The following is a 23,712-nucleotide window of genomic DNA, read 5'->3' as shown; positions in this document are numbered from 1 at the left end:
CTCCTTACCTTCAGCCGAGTTGTGCACTTTGGGGAGTAAAAATGGTTTTAGCCAAGGAGGGGAATTCTCGATCGTGTCCTGCCGGATGTAGGGCACCTGGTCAGGGTGGCCATCCGGTTTGTCCCTGAAGATCACGGCCTTAACCTGTAAGATAATAGGTAGGTGGAAAGTTCCTTCTCGGGGCCATCTCACGTCAAAGGTTGGCCATTCTAGTATGCAATAAATTTGAAATCTCCCTCTCCTTGTGTAAACAGCTATGACAGTTAACAAAGACACAGTAACACAGACAAATGCACAGTTAACAAGGACATAGTAACACAGACAAATGTTCCAATGCGGCCACAGAGACAAAACAGAAAGTAACCCGAAGGGCTGGCAGCTGGCCCTCCTCCTTACAGAGGAGGACTCCCGTCCTCCTTACAGACGAGGACCTCCATCCTCCTTACAGATGAGGACCTCGTCCTGCAGGCGGGGGCAAGGGACGTCTCCTCAAGACTCCTGGTCATCGGTCCACCAGCGTGTCCGCCTAAGCCAATGTTGACCCAATACAGATTGGAATTTCTACAGATAAAAGTACAATTTAGAGCTCTCAGAAAATATGTGCACAAAAGGTGGAAAAAGTGGAGTGCACTCACCATGCGTGAAACCCTCTGGATGGGGTCCTGGGGGTTTCTCGGATCCCAGACAAGCCCCCAAATGTTGTGCCCAAGATTGTGAATCCGAGAAACCACCAAGGAGCTGACACCGATGCAAACACACAAGGGTTTATTTACAAGCTCGAGCTTAGGTCCAAGTATACCCAACACAGTGGAGCAGGGACTTGGACCAGACTTGGAATTTTCCATATGGAAAGATTCTTTTTTTCCAATTATAGATCCAGTTTTTCTTTTTTTTTTTTTTTCCAGTTTTTCAAATTGATATGACATCTCAGATTTTCTATTTCTTCTTTTGTCAGTTGTGATGAACTATAGTTTTAGGGAAATTATCTCATCTAAAATTTGAAATTTAATGACATATTTTTCTTATATTCTCTATACTTCATAGACAAAAGATTTATAGTAAAATTATATTTTTAAAATTCTGATTTTAATATTTGTGACTCATTTTGTATTCATCTTGTTATGAAGTTAATAATTTTACTGTTTTCAACTTTTGGCTTTTTGATTCTAGTTCTTAAATATTTACTATATAATTATTTCAATCCTTTTTTTCTACTGTCTTTGGTTTAATTTTCTGTTATTTTTTACCATTTCGAAATGGATACTTACATCATTGACTTTCAGCTTTTGGTTTTTAATAGATTGATTTAAGTCTATTCATATACTTTTGAGCATAACTTTAGCTTATCCATTTCATGGATTTTGATAGTTTGTACTTTATAATTTAGTTCAAACTATTTTAATTTTTATTTTGTTTTAGCTTATGTCTCATGAGTTTTATAGAAGTGCATTATCTAAAATTCAAATATCAATGGTTTTTTTCAAATATTTTGTTGTTGAATGTTAATTTTACTAAATTCAAATAAGATATCATTTATGATTTTCATCCTTTGAAATCTGTTGACACTCACTTTATAGTCCCAAATATGGTGAATTTTGTTTCAGATACAATGCATACAGTAAAATAATGTATATTCTTCAATTTTGGGATATAGTGTTCCAGAGAATTGAGATTGAGATTGAAATTTACAAATATAAGCCAATTTTGTTATTTAAATAAAACTGAAATGTATGTTGTCGTGTTTATGCTATCATTTACTTAGATATTTTATAATGTCTCTCTGTGAGTCCTACTTTGGCTGTATTATCTTTAGCTTTGTATATATATCATTGTGGCTATGATATTGGAAATTGTTATATCTTTCTGGTGGATTGATTCCTTCATTATTATAAAACTTCCCTCCTTATATTGAGTAATTTTTCTTGTCTTAAAATATAGTTTGTTCAAAATTAATTTAGTTACATCAGCCTTCTTTAAAATAGTATTTGCAAGGTAAATGCTCCCCACCATTGAATTTTTAGTTTCATTGCTTCCCTTTATTAAAAGTATGCTCCTTATAAGCAGCATCTGGTTGAGTTTTCTTTTTGTCCTGTTTGATAATCCTTGTATTTTAATTAAAGTTTCAGATCCCTTTATATTTAGTGCAATTACTAGCCTATTTGGGATTAAATTTATCATTCTACTCTTTTTTTCTCTTTGTCCCATATGTTCAATTTCTTTTCTTGACTTCTGCCTTTTAAAAGGTATTTTTCTCCCCCTTAGCTTTTTATATATTCACCTGTAATTATTATTTATTTATTTATTTATTTATTTATTTATTGAGAGACAGGTCGGGAAGGGGCAAAGGGAGAGGGAGAGAGAGACTCTCACAACACTGAGATCATGATCTGAGCCAAATTCAAGAGTCAGATGCTTAACTGTCTGAGCTACTCAGGCATACCTTGTTATTCTTTTAGAGATTTCCCTGTTGATGACAACTGTGTCAATGGCAGTACATTTTAATATTAATTAATTTTTTATATAGTCCATTGTTACTGATGTTCATTCACGTATTTATCATTTCCATTATTTTTCATCACTGTCTATATTTTGTACCTACACTCTAGATGATTTTCTTTCTAACTTCCTTAATTTTTTTTTCATTTGAGAATGCAGTTGACAAATTATTTCAGCTTTTGTTTGTCTGAAATTATCCTTTAGCTTCTTATCTTTTTTCTTCTGAAATTTTATTTAGCTGTCAAGCTCATTATAATGCTTTGATAATGACACATTTTTTCCCTTGAATTAAGATTTTTCCCCTTTATAACTGTTTTTCAACAGTTTTGCTATAATATAATTTCCTGTAGTTTTATATTTCCCCTGCTTGAGTTTGTAGCACTTTTGATATCTGTGGATAGATGTTGTTAGTCTTTTTTTTTTCAGGTAAAATATAATACATCTAAAATGTCTTTTTGAACATAAGTGCAGTACTACATTTATTTCATAATAGTTCATATTAAGCTTCTCCCATTGCTCCACCCTGACAAGCTTTTGAGTCATGTGGAATCCAAAACATTAATCATTTCTCCCAGTTTTGTTCCATCTTCAAGTTTAACAAATATGCTCTTTTATTACATCTTTTAAGTAACTACTAAAATATTTGAACAATAAGTTAATGTAGTATTAATTAATTACTAATTTAATCTAGAATGAGATTTCTAGTGATGTGTCCCAGGACTCTACCTTTGGCTTTTAATTCGTTTTCATTGTTTTTTTTTTGTTTTGTTTTGTTTTGTTTTAAGATTTCTTTATTTAATTAAGAGAGAGAAAGAGAGAGAGAAGGAGAGGCAGAGGGAGAGGAAGAGAGAGAAATCCAAACAGGTTCCCTGTCAAGTAGGTGTCCTGATATGGAGCTCAATCTCACAACCTTGAGAACATAACCTAAGATGAAATCAAGAATCGATGCTTAACCAACTGAGCCAGTCGGGTGTCCCAGCTTTTCATTAGTTTTAACAAAACTATTGGATAATATCTTTTCCTACTACTCTCTTTTAAAATACGTCATTCTCCATCTTTTCTCACATATTGAGAATGCATTTACATGTATTTTAGAATTTGTACCATGAATTGCTCACATTCTTTCCTGTATTTTCATTTTTCTCTATTTTTTAGTTTGGATATTTTTCTATTAGATCTAGTTTGGATAGTCCTATTAGATAGTTCTGTCTGTCTAATCTTCTGTTAAATCCATTATCAAGTTTCCAGTTAACACATTTTTAAGTTCTGCAGTTTCCCTTTGAATATTTTTCCAATTCTTTATTAACATTCTATACAATATCATGTAATTTTGTCAACTTATTATTTAAATAATTTTCAAATTTCTGAAAACTTCATTATTTTTCTATAGACTTTGATCACTTGGTATTGATTTCTTGTATGTCTGATGATTATTTTTATTGAATGAGTAACATATTATATGAAAAATGTAAAAATTATTTGAGGTTATAGATGATATATTCTATAGAGAATTTGCTTTTGTTTTGGCAGGCTGTTAGTGCTGGAACAGAAAACTTCTATTCAGTCAGTAAATGAAGACATTTGAAGTGAGGCTTCATTCCTTAGGAGATCTTGTTTTCTTCAAGTTTATCCTTACTAGAGTTTGCTCTTTGGGGTTGTGGCTGAAAGCCAGAGTTGTTGACCTCGATGGCGGAATTTGAACTCCGATATTGCCCTCTGTTTAGTAAGGCTAGTCAAGTTCCTGCTCGGCTTCTCACATTGTAGGCTGCTGCTTTTTCTTCTGTACTTAACTGGAGCTTGCAAATTGCCAAAAGCTTTGAGAAAAAAAAAAAAAAAAGGGCTAAATATCAGGTGAACATCTGTCTTCTTTTCTTTTTTCCAGGATATTGTCCCTTCCACTCATTGCAAAAGTAGTGTTCCAAGGTCTTAAAAAAGATACTGGTTGTTTTAGATGGGAAGCTTGGTCTGCAGCAAGGTTACTTGCCATTACCAGAAATGGAAACTGTTTTGTAATAATAAAACTGGTGTTTCCTTCAGTATTATATTTAGTACTTCAGAGGAAAATTGGCACTTCTTGGATATTTGCCATCCTAGAATATGTGGCTAAAATTGCACAGCTCTCTAAATATGACTTAGGTCCTTTGGTTGATATTATTTACTCAGTTAGCTTTCATTGCTATCTCTATCCTGGTCAATCCCAAATATTTACCTCTAACTGAAATATATCTCCGAAATATAAACCCATACATCCAAATGCAAAAGAGATATTGATAGTGGGATAGTTCACAAGTGTTTCCAACTCACGAGAAAAGGAATTCCTCATCTTTTACCTTTACTTCCAGATAAGTCCACCTTATTTTCCCTTATTCCATAGCTCAGTGAACACCGTGATCTTATCCCTACCTACCAAGCAGAATACCTGCTTATCATCCTCAGTTTTTCCAACTCCCTCATCCTCATATCTAATCCCTTACCAAGACCTTATATTTCAACCTCATTATAATTTCTTGAATTCATTTATTTCTCCCCGATTCTTTCATTGCCAATTTATTTCCTTAGAATTCTAAAACAGTCTCAAAATTGGTCCCTCTGCTTCCAGTTTAAAGGCATGTATAATTTTTACATTCTCTCTAAATCATTTTTGAGATAGATGAGATCTGGTCAATCTGTTGCTTAATATCCTTCAGTGATTCTTTATAATCTGCAGGATGATGCCTAAATGCTTTAACATGAAATACATACATTTCCTGATCCATGAGTTGAGTGTGAAGATGGAAATCAAGAAGATAAAAAAAAAAACACCTCGTTACAAATTCTAGTATGAACATTTTTTTTTAAAAGAGCCAAGAACTAGTGTTAAAACTTTGTGAATTGATCTCCTAGAAATGAGAATTAAGCTTGTGAGAGTAAATAATAACAAAGTGGAAAGAACAAAAGGACAAGAGGGTTGAAGGTATATATGATGTAAAAGAAGGAAAACATTTCTACAAAGAAGACGCAAAAGGTAAGTTCACTGTAGGCATTGAGATAAACATAAGTCAAACATCAGCAAACGCTTGTGTGTTAAGTAGTGCAAAGAGACGAAAGACGAGAGCTGACTCTTTGTCTTGGAAAAGGTTTGAGGATGGGGTAGAGATCCAGATGCGATTCTGAAAGCTTGTACTGGGAACAGCAACTTTTAGTGATTTACCTAAAGAGTAAAAAGACATAGATAACCATTAAGTTGATACATCTCTCCACAGAAATTCACTGAAGTTATAGCTACCAAATATAGTCATTAATAAAACTGTAGATGTTAAGACCATATTGTCTTTCACCCTCCTAACCTTCCTATAGGTCAGCCATAAAGGCTTAGCAATATCTAATAATAGCAGCAGGGTTTTGATATCTGGCAGCCCCCATACAAAGTCTTGGTTTCAATTTGTGGTTGAGACTCTCCCTGAAAGAAATCATGCAATTCACAGACAGCCAAAAAATCAAATCTAGTTTTCCACTTTTCTCACTGTATTTTTTCTCTCTGAGGAATTCCTTTTGGAATTGATTCCTGTAAATTATTATCTTCTTTGTATTTCTGTTTTATAACATTCTTCTATACACAGTTATTCCCTGCACATTTGTGTTTGTGAAGATACTGACTTTCTAAATCTCTTCCCAGACAAATTACTGACTGTGGTTCCTTAATTATTCTCCACATTACATCACTGGTATCAACACCACAGTGACATCGTTAGTCTCCATGAGAATTCCCCTGCCTGTATTAACATAACGAGCAGGTGCCAATGAGAACACATTTGTCAAATTATAGGCTTTTATATTTTCTTGAGGAAACGAAAACTGAAATACATTTTAAACATATTGTTATGTATGCATATATAGTAATTTTTTAAGTTTGTTCTCTGTTAATATCAGATAACCTTTTGGGTGGCACATTTCACATACACTGCCTCTTGGCAGTGTCCCCTCTGTCAGACTTGTAGAAAAAAAAAAGTAGCACATTTGCTTACTGTTCTTCTGAGCACAGACAGATTTATAGGTAACGGTGCCAAGGTGTGGAGGTGGAGAGTGGGAGATTGAGCCAGGTATATTGGTATATTGGCCCAGGAAGAGAAGAAGGCAAAACTAACAGAAGGAAGATGGGCCAATACCTGAGTTGTGAAGTGCAGTGAAGGTGAGAAAAAGGAAAATACCTCAGGATTTCATGCAGTTTTACCCTTTTAGGACTATACCAATAATCAACTTCCCTGCTTTTTAAGTCTATACTCTTAATGATTCTGGATGACCCTGTTCTATGACCTGCTTTCATGATAGATTTCTTACAGAAGCTAAATATATACTATCTTCCTTATGTATTCAATTCCTTTTATTGTTGTTTTCATTTAGAAAAAAAAAATTATTTTACCTAACTCATTTATTTGTATGTAGTTTAAAAGATATTGGCCATTTTATCTTTTCTCAGAAAAGCTTTTTGGTCTAGAAAGTCCCAATGAAACAAGTGTACTTATATCCACATTATAAATAATTTTGCAGATCAGAGGCAGAGCATTTGACTGCATAAAGAATTTTTGCAGATAATTTAATGTTTAAAACAACCCTGAAATTAACGGAGTAAACAGTTTCAAAGGCTTTCACTGACACTTTGTGGCAAAGAGTGGAACTACACAATTTTTTAAAAGTTTTCTGACCAGTTTGCCCTCTTATATGTATGTAATATAATCAAGGAATTATCCTCCCCACAATCCTCCCCATGAGGAATTATCGTCTTACAAATCCATATACATAATATGTAAATAAATAACCAAGAAATTAACATTTCATTATGATACTATCAAAATTATAACATCACAAAATAATAATAAATAATACTTTTGTTTTACAAATAATAAAAATTGTATATAAAATCGTGATTGTTGTCTTAAAACTGCCATTAATATATTAGAACTAAAATATTTGTGAATAATTGTGTTTCACTAGATATTAATTTTTAAAAACTTATAAAATGGGTAATTAAGATTGTTCCCTGGCCTTTTCGATCTGTGTTTAAGATTTTTGAGGCATGTGGATAACTCAGTTGATTAAGTGTTTGACTCTTGATCTCAGCTCTGGTCTTGATCACAGTATCTCAGGGTTGTGAATTCAAGCCCTGTGTATAAAAAGAAATAAAGATTTTTGAGGTACATCATTATGGTTCAAAAATTTATTTTCCATTTTATGGCCCTTTATATCATGAAAAAAATTTAAATTATCATAAAATATACACAACTTAAAATTTACCATTTTAACCATTTTTAAGTATACAGTTCAGTGGTATTAAATGTATTCACCTTTTTCTGCAAACATTGCCATCATCTCCAGAACTTTTCCATCTTGCAAAACTGAAACTCTGTTCCCCTTAAAATAACACCTTATTCTCCCCTGTTCCCAATATCTGGCAATCACTATTCTACTCTCTGTTTCAATGAATTTGACTACTCTAAGTACTTCATATTAAGTGGAATCATACAATTACTGGCCTTTTGTGTCTGGCTTATTTCAGTTAGCATAGTGCCTATTCTATAACTTATTTTAATGTTACAAAAATTAAATAAATTTGAAAATGCTTAAAATGAAGTTGCTATATGCCGTACAGATCTTTTCAAGGTACTCAGAAATACACTAATTATATATCATGCACAGTCAATATCATAAGACTAACTTTTAGTTGGCATTTCAAGGCCCAACTGTATGTTCAGTAAGGGATACAATCTCACTTACGTGGTTTATGTATTCTTAATCAGGTCATACCACCAACAGATGAATAGTAAATCACCTCAGCTTAAATTTTTTCAAGCGTAAATATTGATTGAGAGAGAAAGTAACTTTCCCATGGGCCTGCTAGATATTGAAAGTCAGTTTAAAATGGCAAAGTCCTTACTTAAACTAATATTTTATTTCCCCCCTTTTTTTTCTTAAAGATTTTATTTATTCATGAGAGACACAGAGAGAGAGAGGCAGAGACACAGACAGAGGGAGAAGCAGGCTCCCCACGAGGAACCCAATATGGGACTCGATCCTGGGACTCTGGGATCATGCCCTGAGCTGAAGGCAGCCGCTCAACCACTGAGCTACCCAGGCATCCCTTATTTTCCCCTTTGAAAATAAGTTTAAATTTTGACCCATATAATAACAGGCAAATAGCTAAGGTTATTTCTAAAGACTATTTCTATATATTATTTTAAAATTCCATCTTGCATCATAAGCTACAGATGTCCCCATACAGCTTGAGCCACTTTCCATCTGTCAGTCTTGCAGAGAATAAATGGGAGTTGTATATCCTCAGATTCTTATCTAGGAGTGATTTCACTGAATCTGCATTCTTGCCTTCTGCTATTCCTTTCATCACCTCTAGGCTCAACTCTTTCTTATTGATCCTGGGTAATGGAGACTAACTTATAAGTGCAGACTAGCTATAATGGACTTTAGTATTGGTGTGTCATGATCATTCAGGGAACTGAATTCAAAAATAGTACCAAGTTCATGTCTTGGGACCTACTAAAGTCAATCAACAATTGAGAGTCAAGAGAATAATTGATAAGCAGATAAGTTCTCTGTAAGCTCCTAGGCTTTAATCCAAAGGAATGAAGAAAATAAATACTCTGTTCTACTATTGTCCCTCCCCCCCTTTTAAGGGAGCTCATAGTTAAATGTACTGTACCAATGGCAGTAACATACTATAAGTTTATGAAAAAATCAATTCTATGAATATTTAATTTTTATTAATTGTATGTATTATTTGTATAAGGGGACCCTAATCAAACATGACTGGTCTCCTTATAAGAAGACAGCTAGACAGACTCTGGAGAACACCACATAATAATGAAGGCAGGGATTGGAGTTATACAACTGCAAGCAGAGTGTCAAAGGTTATCAGCACACCACAAGTCAGGCAACCATCAAGGAAGGATTACCCTTCATATTTCAGAGGGAGCATGCTCCTGCTAATACCTTCCTTGATTTTGGACTTTTGGTATCCAGAACTGTTAAACAGCCAATTTCTGTTGTGTTAAGACACAATATGTAGTACTTTGTTACTGCAGCCTTAGGAAATGAATACAGGTGCAATGTAGAAAAAAATAGATAACGTTTATTCCTTGAGTTCCAGGAAAGAATTAAGAACCCATGAAAATTAAACAAAAGCAGATATTAGCTCCATATGAGCAAGAACTTCCTTACACCTAAAACCACCATAAAGAGAAATCAAGGGCTATAGCAAGTCATGAATTGCCCACGAGTAAAAATGTTCAAATGGAATGGATCAGGAATGTTGCAGAGATGATTTCTACATCAGATGTCAAGTTAGACTAAATGATCTCCAACTGAAAATTCTATGGACCTGTGTTAAAGGTCTGTCAAACAGTGATGTGACAGCTTCCTTTTCAACTTCTGTTTCAAAGATATATTAAGATAGTTCCTTCCATATCTTGACTATTATGAATAATGCTACAATAAACATGGGGTGTGTATATCTTTTTCAGTTGGTGTTTTCATTTTATTTGGGGAAATACCCAGTAGTGGGATTATATTTGATCATATGGTATTTCTATTTTCAGTTTTTTGAGGAACCTGCATACTTTTAAAAATTGTGGCTGTACCAATTTACATTTTAACCAACAGTGCATGAGAGTTCCTTTTTCTCTGCATCCTTGCCCCAATATTTATTTCTTGGGTTTTTTTTTTTGGTTGTTTAAGTTTTTACTTTAATTACAGTTAGTTAACATGCAGTGTTATATTAGATTCAAGTGTACAATATAGTGATTTAACAAATCCATACAACATCCAGGGCTCATCACAACATGTGTACTCTAGTCTCCATCACCTATTTCACCCATCCCCCCATCACCTCTGTTCTCTATAATTAAGAGTCTGTTTCTTGATTTGTCTCTTTATTTTTCCCTTTGCTCATTTGTTTAGTTCGTTGAATTCCACAGATGAGAGAAATCATATGGCATTTGTCTTTCTCTTCCTGACTTATTTCAGTTAGCATTATACTCTCTAGCTCCATCTACATCACTACAAATGGCAAGATTTCATTCTTTCTATGGCTGAATAATATTCCATTCTATATATGTACTACGTCTTCTTTACTCATTCATCAATCAGTGGACACTTGGGCTGCTTCCATAACTCAGCTATTGTAAATAATACTGCTATAAACATAGGGTACATGTATCCCTTTGAATTAGTGTTTTTGTATTCTTTGGGGAAATACCCAGTAGCATTATTGCTGGATCATAGGGCTGTTTTATTTTTAACTTTTTGAGGAACCTCTATATTCCTTTCCACGGTGGATGCACCAGTTTGCATGCTTACCAATAGTGCCAAGTGATCATTTTCTCCACATCCTCACCAACACCCGTTGTTTCTTGTGTTGTTGATTTTAGCCTTTCTGACAGGTGTGAGATGACATCACATTGTAGTTTTGATTTCTATTTCCCTGATGATGAGTGATAATAGGCATGTTTTCATGTGTCCATTGGTTACCTGTATATCTTCTTTGGAGAAATGTCTGTTCATGTCTTCTGCCCATTTATTACTTGCATTGTTTTTTGGGGTATTGAATTTTATAAGAACCTCTTTATAGATTTTGGATACTAATCCTTTGTTAGACATTCATTTGCATATATCTTCTCTCATTCTGTAGGTTGGCGTTTTTTTTTTTTCCCTGTAGTTTTGTTGATTGTTTCCTTTACTGTGCAGAAGATTTTGATTTTGATAAAGTCCCAATAGTTTATTTTTGCTTTTCTTTTCCTTTCCTCAGGAGCATATTTAGAAAAAAGTTGTTATAGCTGATGTCAAAGAAATTACTGCCTGTATTCTCTTCTAGAATTTTTAGGTTTCAGGTCTCACATTTAGGTCTTTAATCTATTTTGAATTTATTTTTGTGTGTGGTGTAAGAAAATTGTCCGGTTTCTTTCTTTTGCATATAGCTATCCAGTTTTCCCAACACCATTTGTTGAAGAGACTGTCTTCAAATGGGCATAACTCCATTGGATATTCTTTTCTGCTTTGTTAAAGATTAATTGATCATATAGTTGTGGGCTCATTTCTGTGTTTTCTATTCTGTTCCATTGATATATGTGTCTGTTTTTGTGCCAGTATCATACTCTTTTGATTAATACAACTTTGTAATATAATTTAAGGACAGGAAATTGCGATGCCTCCAGCTTTGTTTTTCAAGGTTGCTTTGAGGGTCTTATGCGGTTTCATACAAATTTTAGAACTACTTTTGTGAAAAACACTTTTGGCATTTGATGGGGGTTGCATTAGATATGTGGATTGCTTTGGGTAAACATTTTAATCATATTTGCTATTCCAGTCTATGGAATATCTTTCCATTTCTTTGTGTTGTTTTTCATTTCTTTCATAGTGTTTTATATTTTCAGAGTACAGGTCTTTCACCTCTTTGATTAGGTTTATTCCTAGGTATCTTATTATTTTGTGTGCAGTTTTAAATGAAATTGTTTTCTTAATTTCTCTTTCTGCTGCTTCGTTATCAGTGTACAGAAATGTAACAGATTTCTGCACATTGATTTTGTATCCGGCAACTTTACTGAGTACATTTATCAGTTCTAGCAGGTTTTTGGGTGGTGTCTTTTGGGTTTTCTATATATAGTATTATATCATCTGCAATGAGTGAAAGTTTTACTTCTTCTTTGCCAATCTGGATACCTTTTATTTCTTTTTGTTGTCTGATTGCTGAGGCTAGGACTTCCAGTAACATGTTGAATAAGATTGATGAGAATGAACATCCTTGTAGTGACCATACAGGAAAGGTTCTCAATTTTTCCCCATTTAAGATGATGTTAGGTGTGGGTTTTTCATATGTGGCCTTCATTATGTTAAGATATGTTCCCTCTAAACCTACTTTGTTGAGTTTTTTTTGTTTGTTTGTTTGTTTGTTTTCATGGGTGGATGCTGTACTTTGTTGAATGCTTTTGCCACATCTACTAAAATGATCATATGGTTCTTATTCTTTCTCTTACTGATGCGGTGTATCATGTTGATTGATTTGTGAATATTGAATCATCCTAGCAGCCCAGGAATAAATCCCACTTGATTGTGGTGAATGACTTTTTAAATGTATGGTTGCATTCAGTTTGCTAGTGTTTTGGATTTTTTGTTGTTGAGGATTTTTGCAACATCAGGGATATTGGCCTGTAGTTCTCTTCTTTAGTGATGTCTTTATCCAGTTTTGGTATCAGGATAATGCTGCCTTCATAGAATGAATTTGGAAGTATTCCTTTCTTTTCTATTTTTTGGAATAGTTTGAGAAGAATAGGTAATAATTCTTCTTGAAATGTTTGATAGAATTCACCTGTCAAATCATCTGGTCCTGGACTTTTGTGTTTTGGAAGTTTTTTGATTACTTATTCAGTTTCTTTGCTGATAATTTGTCTGTTCAAATTTTCTATTTCTTCCTGTTTCAGTTTTGGTAGTTTATATGTTTCTAGGAATTTATCCATTTCTTCTTGTGCAATTTGTTGCCATATAGTTTTTCATAATATTCTCTTGTAATTGTATTTATGGCGTTGTTTGTTATTTCTCTTCTCTCATTTGTGATTTGTTTATTTTGATCCTTTCCCTTTTTTTCCCTTGGTAATTCTGGCTAGAGGTCTATCAATTTTATTGATTTTTTTATAATGTAAAAATCACCTAAGTGTTTTAATGTTTTGGCTTAAAAATGTGAGTTTTGAATCATAAATTTTTCTTAATCTTTTAAACATCTCCAAATTACAAATTCAGAAGAGAAATGCTCTGGAAGATTTCAGTGGACTGTACTTTAGAGGTCTTCCAAAAGCTGGGGCATTGTGTGTAGCCCTGCTACCAAGCCACTGCTGAGGAGTATATTCTTCTTTGAAAGGAAGGAAAATGATATTTAATGCCTATAGGATTTCTTCTTTATTCATTTTGTTTTTAAAATTTTATATATATATATATATAAATTTATTTTTTATTGGTGTTCAATTTGCCAACATATAGAATAACACCCAGTTCTCAGTCCGTCAAGTGCCCACCTCAGTGCCTGCCACCCAGTCACCCCCAACCCCCAGCCACCTCCCCTTCCACCACCCCTCATTCATTTCCCAGAGTTAAGAGTCTTTCATGTTCTGTCTCCCTTTCTGATATTTCCACTCATTTTTTCTCCTTTCCCCTTTATTCCCTTTCACTATTTTTTATATTCCCCAAATGAATGAGACCATATAATGTTGGTCCTTCTCCTATTGACTTATTTCACTCAGCATAACACCCTCCAGTTCCATCCATGTCGAAGCAAATGGTGGGTATTTGTCGTTTCTAATGGCTGAGTAATAGCCCATTGTATACATATACTACATCTTTATCCATTCATCTTTCGATGGACACTGAGGCTCCTTCCACAGTTTGGCTATTGTGGCCATTGCTGCTACAAACATCGGGGTGTAGGTGTCCAGGCATTTCATTGCATCTGTATCTTTGGGGTAAATCCTCAGTAGTGCAATTGCTGGGTCCTAGGGCAGATCTATTTTTAACTCTTTGAGGATTTTTTATTCAAAGAACCAGCTCCTAATTACATTAATCTGTTTTTTTTTTTTTTTGTAGTTTGTATATCATTTATTTCTGTTCTAATCTTTATTTTTTTTTTCCTTCTGATGATTTTAGGTTTTGTTTGTTGTTCTTTCTCTAGCTCCTTTAGGTATAAGATTAGGTTGCTTAGTTGAGATTTTTCTTTTCTTGCTTCTTGAGGTAGGCCAGTATAGCTATAAACTTCCCTCTTAGAACTACTTCTGCATCTCAAAGGTTTTGGACCTGTGTTTTCATTTTCATTTGTTTCCATGTACTTTTTTATTTCCTGGTTGATTATTTCCTGGTTGATTCATTCAGTGTTTAGTAGTATGTTATTTAGCAACCATCTATTTGTGATCTTTTCAGCTTTTTTCTTGTCATTGACTCCTAGTTTCATAGCATTGTGGTCAGAAAAGATGAAAGGTATGACTTCAATCTTTTTTAATTTGTTGATGCTTGTTTTTTGTGGACTAACCAATGGTCTATTCTGGAGGATGTTCCATGTGCATTTGAAAGGAATGTATATTATGCTGTTTTAGAATGGGATGTTCTAAATATATCTGTTGCATCCATCTATTCCAGAGTGTCATTCAAAGACATTGTTTCCCTGTTGATGTTCTATTTAGATGACCTGCTCATTGATATAAGTGGGATGTTAAAGTCCCCTACTATTATTGTATTATTACTTATTAGTTCCCTTTTGTTTGTTATGAACTATTTAATGTATTTGTGCTCCTATGTTGGGTACATATTTACAATTGTTGTAGCTTCTTGTTGTGTTGTCCTCTTTAGTATTATGTGGTGTCCTTTGTTTCTTATTACAATCTTTTTTATAAAATCTATTTTGTCTGATATAAGTATTACTACTATGGCTTTCTTTTGACAACCATTTGCTCAATAGATATTTCTCCATTCTTTCACTTTCAATCTGCAGGTGTCTTTAGGCCTAAAATGAGTCTCTTGTAGACTGCATACATATGGGTCTTGTTTTTTTATCCAATTTGTCACCCCCGTGTCTTTTGATTGGAGCATTTAGTCCATTTACAGCCAAAGTAATTATTGATAGACAATTATTTATTGTCATTTTATTACTTGTTTCATGTTGTTTCTGAAGATATTCTTTATCTTTCTCTTTTTCATGGTTTGCTTATTTTCTTCAGTGATACATTTGAATTACTTTCTCTCTAATTTTTGTATGTTTATTAATGTCCCCCAGATGCTCTTCAAATTGCTGTGTCCATGCTATATGTCTGCCAGCTATTTGCCCTTCCTTTTCTCCAAGAGCAGCCCTACGTCCTCCAGGCTCTATCCTGGCCAAACCCCCTGACCTTTAAAACTCCAGGCTTTGAGCCCTGCTATTTGAAAGAACTCACAAAATTCGGCCCCTCTTATTTTCCAACCCAACTGCCATGGGGATATGTTTTTCCTGTGCACTCTCCTGTGTGCTAGTCTGTCTCTAGCTCTTCTATGCAACTGTGGTTCCCTACAAACACCATGATCTGTTTCTCTACAAACTGCATCTCTGCTCTTTCTTCCTTCCCTCTTTGATGTGGCTTCTTCTCTAACTTTAATTTTGGAGTTTGTTCTGCCAGGCTTCAGGTCAAATTCTGGGGTACTTAGGATGTTTTGATAGTTATCTTGTATTTGTGGGACAAGTTGAGCCTAGGATTACCCTACTCTGCCACCATCTTCCAACCTCTCTTATATCTTTTGTTTTAGCACTCTAACAGGTATGAGATGATATCTTATTGTGGTTTTGATTTGTATATCCCTGAAAATTAGTGAGGTTGAGTATATTTTCATGTGTCTGTTGACAATCATATGTCTTCCTTGGAAAATGACTATTCAGATCCTCTGCCCATTTTTTACTCAGATTGTTTATTATTTTGGTGTTGAGTTGTATAAGATCTTCATATATTTTGGATATTAACTTCTTATAAGGATATTAACCCCTAGAGGCCTAATTATGGAATGAGTAAGTCATGGGAATAAAAGGCAGAGCCTAAGGAATACAATTAATGATATTGGAATAGTAATGTAACAAGACAGATGGTATCACCACACTTGTGGTGAATATAGAATAATGTATAAATTTGCTGAATCATGAAGTGATATACCTGAAACTAATGTAACATTGTGTGTCAACTATACTCAAAAAAGATATTAAAATGGCATAGCATTGAGGATAAGATTTAATGTAAGCTCTAGCACTTACAGATTATTTGTCCTTAGGTAGTTTCCTTAACCTTTCTAGCCTGTTTCACACCTGTTAAGTGGGGATAGTAATAATAATCACTTACAGTGTTATCATGAGAATTAAACTAGTTAACAATTTACATTGCTTAGAACAGGGCATGACACATAGTAAGTTGTATAGAAATGTTGCCTGAAATTATACTTTTCTCATATTGGCTAGTCATAATACATCAACACTGTATTTCCATCAGTGCTTTTCCTCCAAATTATGGAGAATTGGGAGTCATTCTGGAACTAACTATATTTTTTTAAGTCTTTTTTTCTTTCCTAAATCCAAAATTGCACCATTTGGACCATTCGTTGACCATCAGTGGTGTGACACTTATATCAATTTTCCCATAACAAGCCATGATAATGTGTTAGTCACTGCTAGTGTGCCTGTGCGTGTGTCTGTGTGTGTGTCTTCAAGTGTTTCTGGGAAGCAAATCATTCAGCAGTATTACTTTCAAATAATAAAGACTACAGTTTATCCTAATAAAGCTCATCTGAATTTTTGGGTACTAATGTGCTGGAATTAGAAAAATATGTAAAGTTTTTAAAGATTAAATGCTCAGAAATTCAGGTATTGAGTTAGCCTCTGTTGGTGACTGAAAGGTAATTTCAGTTCCAGAAGCTACTGAAAGCATTTTTAAACATATGAAACTCTCAAATAATACATGATTGTCAAAAAGAAATCTTTATTTAGTGACTTAAATTTAACAAAGTGTGCTTTTATTTCTTCACTCTATAAGGTTACTAATTACTGCATCACTTGGGTACATAGGTGACAGCTCTGACAGGTTGATCATCCCCAAGGCAAATACAGTTATTTTCAGTGAAGCAACCCATCAATAGATGTGGGTAGCAGTTCTCACACCTATATAATTCTTGAGCCACTGACTATGTAATCTTTGGATACACCACACAGAGGACAGAGAATTGAGGAACTGGATGTTCTTTCCATAAAGAGCAACTGAATAAGATAGAACAGCTTTTTAATATGAAGATAAACTGAAAGGCAACGAGGAAGGCTCAACTCTGAAAGTATTGAAAAATGTGTTTGATTTGAGGTGATGTGTAGAGGCCATCAAGAGTAATAGAGAGGAAAGAGGATTGAGTCTCTAGAGTTTATATGTGCTTTGTTATAACTTGCTCATTTCCCCCTCAAAAAAAGAGAAAGAAAGAAAGAAGAAAGAAAGAAAGAAAGAAAGAAAGAAAGAAAGAAAGAAGAAAGAAAGAAAGAGAAAAAAAGAAAGAAAGAAAGAAAGAAGAAAGAAAGAAAGAAAGAAAGAAAGAAAGAAAGAAAGAAAGAAGAAAGAAAGAAAGAAAGAAAGAAAGAAAGAAAGAAAGAAAGAAAGAAAGAAAGAAAGAAAGAAAGAAAAAAGCATGGTGAAAAGATCAGCTCCTTACTTTGTGTTGAATCCCAGTGGTTGGTGTAATTCTGTGCTTTATGAGCCATTTGTCCCTAGCCAAGCTCTACAAATTCCCTGTGTCTCAAATACTGCATGTATAAAATGATGGTAACAATGTCTTCCCTTGGGATTGTCAAGATTAAATGACCTAAGTATATGAACTATATAGCTCAATGTTTGCCAATGATAGGAGCTGAATAATTTTTGGCTTTTGGCTTTAAAACTCTTCATCAATTAGAAGTTTCAAATGCAGAGTTTAGGAGCAGATAGTCAATGTCATGGTTGAGGCAAACACCACAGTTCATTGGAAGTAGCTAGCTCCTAATTCATCTCACTTCAGTAAATATTTCTTGAGTCTCTACTACATGCTGAGTACTGAGAGAATAGAAAGAAGAATCAAAGATTGTTCTTTAACTGCTGGGAATCACAATTCAAAATCAAGTAGAAATGGAGGCAATCTTATGATCCATTGAGAAATGTCTTGTAAGGTAAATGAACTGATGTTATGCACGGATTCAGGATTTACACAAACTGATTCAACGAGAACAGTACAGCCTTAAAAAAATCTTTCTTCTTCAATGTTTATTGTGGACTTTGTAGGAGTATTGATTAGCTTGTCTGTGTTTCCTCATCATTACTTATTTTCTTTGTATAGTTACTGTCTTCATCTATTTGGGCTGCTATAACAGAATACCATAAATTAGGTAGCTTATAAACCACATAAATTTATTTCCCACAGTTCAGGAATCTGAGAAGTCCAAGATCAAGACTGGCAGATTCAGTGTCTGGCAAGGCCTTATTTCCTGGTTCATAGACAGCAGTTTTTTCACTGTGTCCTCACATGGTGAGAGAGTCAAAGGATTTCTCTAGGGTCCCTTTTATAAAGGCACAATCCCATTCTTGAGGGCTCTAGCACCATAATCTATTCACTTCATGAAGACCCACCTCTTAATACCATTACACAGGGTGTTAGGAATTCAACATATGAATTTTGTGAGGATGCAAGTATTTAATCCTTAACAGTTACTATTTTTTTCTTCCCCCCCCAAATTAGTTTGTGTGGCTGTGTGGAAGAACCACCACATGAGGACGGTAACCAACTACTTCATAGTCAACCTTTCTTTAGCTGATGTGCTTGTGACCATTACCTGCCTTCCAGCCACGTTGGTTGTGGACATCACTGAGACCTGGTTCTTTGGACAATCCCTCTGTAAAGTTATTCCTTATTTACAGGTAATTGTTTTTCACACTTCTTCTTATCTAAACACAGAAGCTACTGAAAAAGTATTTTCTTTTTTTTTTTAATTTATTTATTCATAGAGACACAGCTAGAGAGAGAGGCAGAGACACAGCTAGAGAGAGAGGCAGACACACAAGCAGAGGGAGAAGCAGGCACCATGCAGGGAGCCTGATGTGGGACTCGATCTTGAGTCTCCAGGATCACGCCCTTGGCTGCAGGCAGCGCTAAACTGCTGCGCCACGGGGGCTGCCCTGAAAAAGTATGTTCAAGTAAGTATTGAAAGTATTTTCAGTTATAATCATGTGGTAAATTAGTGAGTTAAGAGAAAAATACACTTGCTTAAGGAATTAGCAAACTTAAGAAAAATAACACTTGATACTTTTTCGTAAATAAGTTCTGTGTAAAAAGTAAAGCAATAGGATACTCAATTCATCATTAGATGCTAAACAAACCTATTATTTCTTTGATCTTTAACTTTTCCATTGTAAAATAAGGAAATTGAACAAATTAATGATTGAGCCTTTTCCAGTCTTTTTTTTTAAGCAAAGTCTGTCTATTTTTATAAGTGGTTTTGTTTCACACTAAGACATTAAAGCTATATCATCAAAGCAATACAGTGATCAGATATTAGTGTTGGTTCTGAATCAGACTACCAGGCTTGGAATCTCTGTTCTGCTATTTATTTAATATATGCTATTGAGCCAAATACATAAGCTCTTTGTGATTCACTTATTAGAGAACGGTAATAATTTTAATTATAACTAACTCCTATAGTTGTTATGACATTTTACTTAGCTAATTTCTCTATAAATTACTTGTCATAGTGATTACCCTCTGGAAGATGGCAATCTTGTGAAAATATAGCATACTTTCAATAAATATCAGTCATCATCATAATTAGACATTTTATTCTATGTGAAAGTAGCTTTTCTACAATGAATTGTCCTATAAGAAATTGAGAACAAACACTTTCAGAGAATAATTTTGTGATGGATATTCTGATAGTTCTAAAATCTTTGAAAATTTTCAAGCTAGTGGCCACAGCCACAGCCCTCAAAGAGGTGGATTCCCTTTAGCAATTGGACAGTGAATGAGATTGTGCCCACTCTCTGCTTGTCTTCCTGTAACCATCCTCCTCCCCTCATTCCCTACTCCCTCATTTCTCAGATGGTGATTACAATCTTTGGAAGGGATGAAAATAGGCTCCCAGTAATGAAAAGTTGGTGCAGGTAGAACAATTGGACATGCAAAAAAAAAAAAAAAAAAATCTAGACACCGATCCTTCACCCTTCACAGAAATTAACTCAGAATGGATCATAGACTTGAGTATAAAATGTAAAACTATAAAACTCATAGAAGATAACAAAGAAGAAAACCTAAATAATCTTGATTATGTTGATGACTTTTTAGATATAACACCAAAGGCATGATCCTTGAAAGAAATAATTGATAAGTCATCTTCACTAAAATTAAAAACTTCTCTATGAAAGATAAGAGAATGAGAAGACAAAGACCCAGGAAAAAATATTTTCAAAAGATGCATATAATAAAGGACTGATATCCAAAAGATGCAAAGAACTCTTAAAACTCATCAATAAGGAGACAAATAGCCCTATTTAAAAATGGGGCAAAAAAACTTTAACAGGACTTCACCAAATAAGATATACAAATAACAAAGAAGCATATGAAAAGATGCTCTTCAACATATATCATCAGCCAAATGCAAATTAAAACAATAATGAAATACCACTGTATACCTATTAGTATGGCCAAATTCTTGAACACTGAACCAAATGAGGGTGAGGATGTGGAGCAACAGGAGCTCCGATTTATTTCTGATGGTACAGCTACCTTGAAACATACTCTGGGAGTTTCTTATAAAACTAAACATACTCTCTTCATATGATCCAGCAGTGGCATTCCTTGGTATTTACCCAAAGGAGTTGAAAACTTACATCTACACAAAACCTTTCATACAAATGTTTTATAGCATCTTTATTCACAATCACCAAATCTTGAATGCAACCAAGATGTCCTTCAGTAGGCAAATGGATAAATAAACTGTGGTACATCCAGACAGTAGAATATTGTTCAGAACTAAAATGAAATGAACTATCAAGCCATGAAAAGACATGGAGAAAACTTAAATGCTTATTACCAAGCTGAGAAGGCTACATATTGTATGATTTCAATAATATGATGTTCTGGAAAAAGTAAAACTAGAGAGACAATAAAAAGATAAATGGCTGCCAGAGGTGGGAAGGGATGAGATAGATTATGATAATATAATAGTAAATACATGTCATTATACATTTTTCCAAACACATAGGATGTATAACACCAAGAGGGAACCACAATATAAGTTATGGACTTTAGGTGACTATTACGTGTCAAGGTAGGTTCATCAATTATAACAGATGTACCACTTTGATGGAGGAGGGATGTTGATAATGGGAGAGACAAGAAGCATATGGCAAATCTCTGTATCTTCTTCTCAATTTTGCTGTGATCTTACATGTACCCCAAAAATAAAGTTTTAATAAAACAAAAAGTTTGGGGAGACACAAATAGCCCATTGCTAGAAATTATACTGATAAAGTTTTTTGTTCTGAAGTGTTGTGAAGAGATCTTTAGCTAAAAAGTTCTTCAATAACCTTTTATAAAGAGAAGTGATGATTTTTTTAGATTAGATTAGAAATCACTGATAGAATAGCAAGTATAAAATGCCATGGACATTATAAGCTTTATTGCAAATATTAGCTGTAAGGTTAGTTTGATCAGTCAGATGAAAATTATGAATGTGTTACATAATTCAGTAATTTTATTTGTTTTGAGATAAATAGTACATTAAGCAACAGAGAAAATGATCCTTATTAAAAAGAATCAGTGGGGTGCCTGAGTGGCTCAGTCGGTTAAGCATCTGCCATCAGCTCAGGTCATGACTCCGGGTCTTGGGATCAAGACCCCAAGTCCAGCTCTCTGCTCAGTGGGGAGTCTGCTTCTCCCTCTTCCTCTGCCACTCCACCTACCTATATTCTCTCTTCCTGTATTCTCTCTGTGTCAAATAAATAAATTAGATAGATAGGTGATAGATGATAGATAGATAGATAGATAGATAGATAGATAGATAGATAGATGATAGATAGATAGATAGAATCTTTAAAAAGAATCAGTAAGAAATGAGTCTTATGGTTTTGCATGGAGACACTGGAAAAATGACAAATAGCCCAGAATTCTAATATTTCACCATCTCTTGGTTCTAATAACTACCCAGGGGAAAATTTGAGAGATCCTCTTAAGTTTCAAGTTCGCTACACTTGTCCAGAATCTTCTGTTTGCTGAGCAAAAATATTTTATGCTATCTCTACAAACCAGAAGATTTTCCAGTGAACTGTGGGATGATGAGGGAAGAGTGTATCATCCTATAATATGTATAGTCCTGCTCTAATACAACTGCTCTAACTTTTTAGACCAGGTATTCCAGACTGTCCTGTGAGTACTCAAAGACAAACTGGATATAGTATGTATCCAGTGAGTGATACAGGGCATGGGTCTCTCTTAAAGTTACTGACAGTACTATTTCATTGAGCACAACTTAGTAGCAAGTCCTGCAGTGATGAAACATCTCCATTTCCTGAGAGGTTTTGTCTGCTTCTCTATAAATAGTGTCCTGTCTAATCAAGACCTCAATTGATTCTCTCCTCCATAGGCCAAAAAAAAAAAAACTCCTGAGTAGCCACAAGATCGGAGTCCAATGAAAAAGACTAGATCCATTCATTACCTCAATCTGCACTACTTCTTGATGAAAAGTTATAAAGGCACAAATAACTTGGTGCACTGGTAAAACTAGTATCTCTAAATGTTCTCAGCATTGATTGCCCATTTTTCGTAGAATTTCTTTAAATGGAATGAACAGTATCAATGGACAATAAGCCACTCATTCAAATTTGAATATTTTCCCTTAGTTGGTGATATTCTGAAACTGATGGCTTTTGTCCCTGATATGAAACATGTCCTATTAAATGTTTAAAATCATATTACAAAAACATTTATCCAGCCCGATTTTAAGGTTGTTTGGTTATATTTAAGATTCTTTGGACATGTACTAATTTTCTATGACTTATAGGTCCTTTCTCTTCTAAATACAACCTTTAGGTTTATGACTGATACACAGTAACACTTCAGAAAATGCCCCCAAATCATAAAAATCTCACAAAGGTAATAAAGCTTTGCTGAATAATTCAAATGACCCTTTTGTATCTTTAATAATTCTATAAATCCAAGACCATTAACATTTACTGGGCTATTTACTGAATAATTATCATGAATTTCTTAGAAAATTATAACATATTTCATTTTTCTTCTCACACTTAGAGGAGCAGTTAGGTACTGTTTCAGGGTGACTTTTTTTTTCAACTGCAGAAGAAGCTCCACACAACAAAGGTCAGGAAAAGAACAAAACCTGAATAAAATGGAAGTGGTAGGTGGTGGGTGGGGGTGGGGGGAGAGCGGAGGGTCCCTCACTCCTCAGTCACACTTTCTCACCTTCCAATCCATTACTGCCCATATCCAAATCTGTGGTATGGCAAAATTTCTTTTTCTTTTTTTTTATTTTTAAAATTTTAAAGTAATCTCTATACCCAATATGGGGCTCAAACTCACAACCCTGAGATCAAGAGTCTCATGCTATACTGACTGAACCAGCTAGGTGCCCCCCCAAATTTCCATTTTTACCTGCCTTAGATCTCT

The 23,712-nt window shown here is 34.3% G+C and overlaps 1 protein-coding gene across 1 annotated transcript in view; it reads left to right on the top strand.

Moving 5' to 3' along the window:
- HCRTR2 (hypocretin receptor 2) overlaps positions 1-23,712 on the top strand; it is a 109,434-nt gene that overhangs the window by 51,871 nt on the left and 33,851 nt on the right. Inside the window, exon 2 of the mRNA XM_072832553.1 lies at positions 18,778-18,956. Within this exon, the coding sequence (XP_072688654.1) occupies positions 18,778-18,956 (179 nt within the window). The remainder of the gene's footprint in view (positions 1-18,777; positions 18,957-23,712) is intronic.

The sequence above is a fragment of the Canis lupus genome, chromosome 7 (genome assembly GCF_048164855.1).
Source record: "Canis lupus baileyi chromosome 7, mCanLup2.hap1, whole genome shotgun sequence".
Classification (NCBI taxonomy): Eukaryota; Metazoa; Chordata; class Mammalia; order Carnivora; family Canidae; genus Canis; species Canis lupus.
Note: the sequence above shows the minus strand (reverse complement) of the source record. Positions and strands in the feature narration are given on the sequence as shown.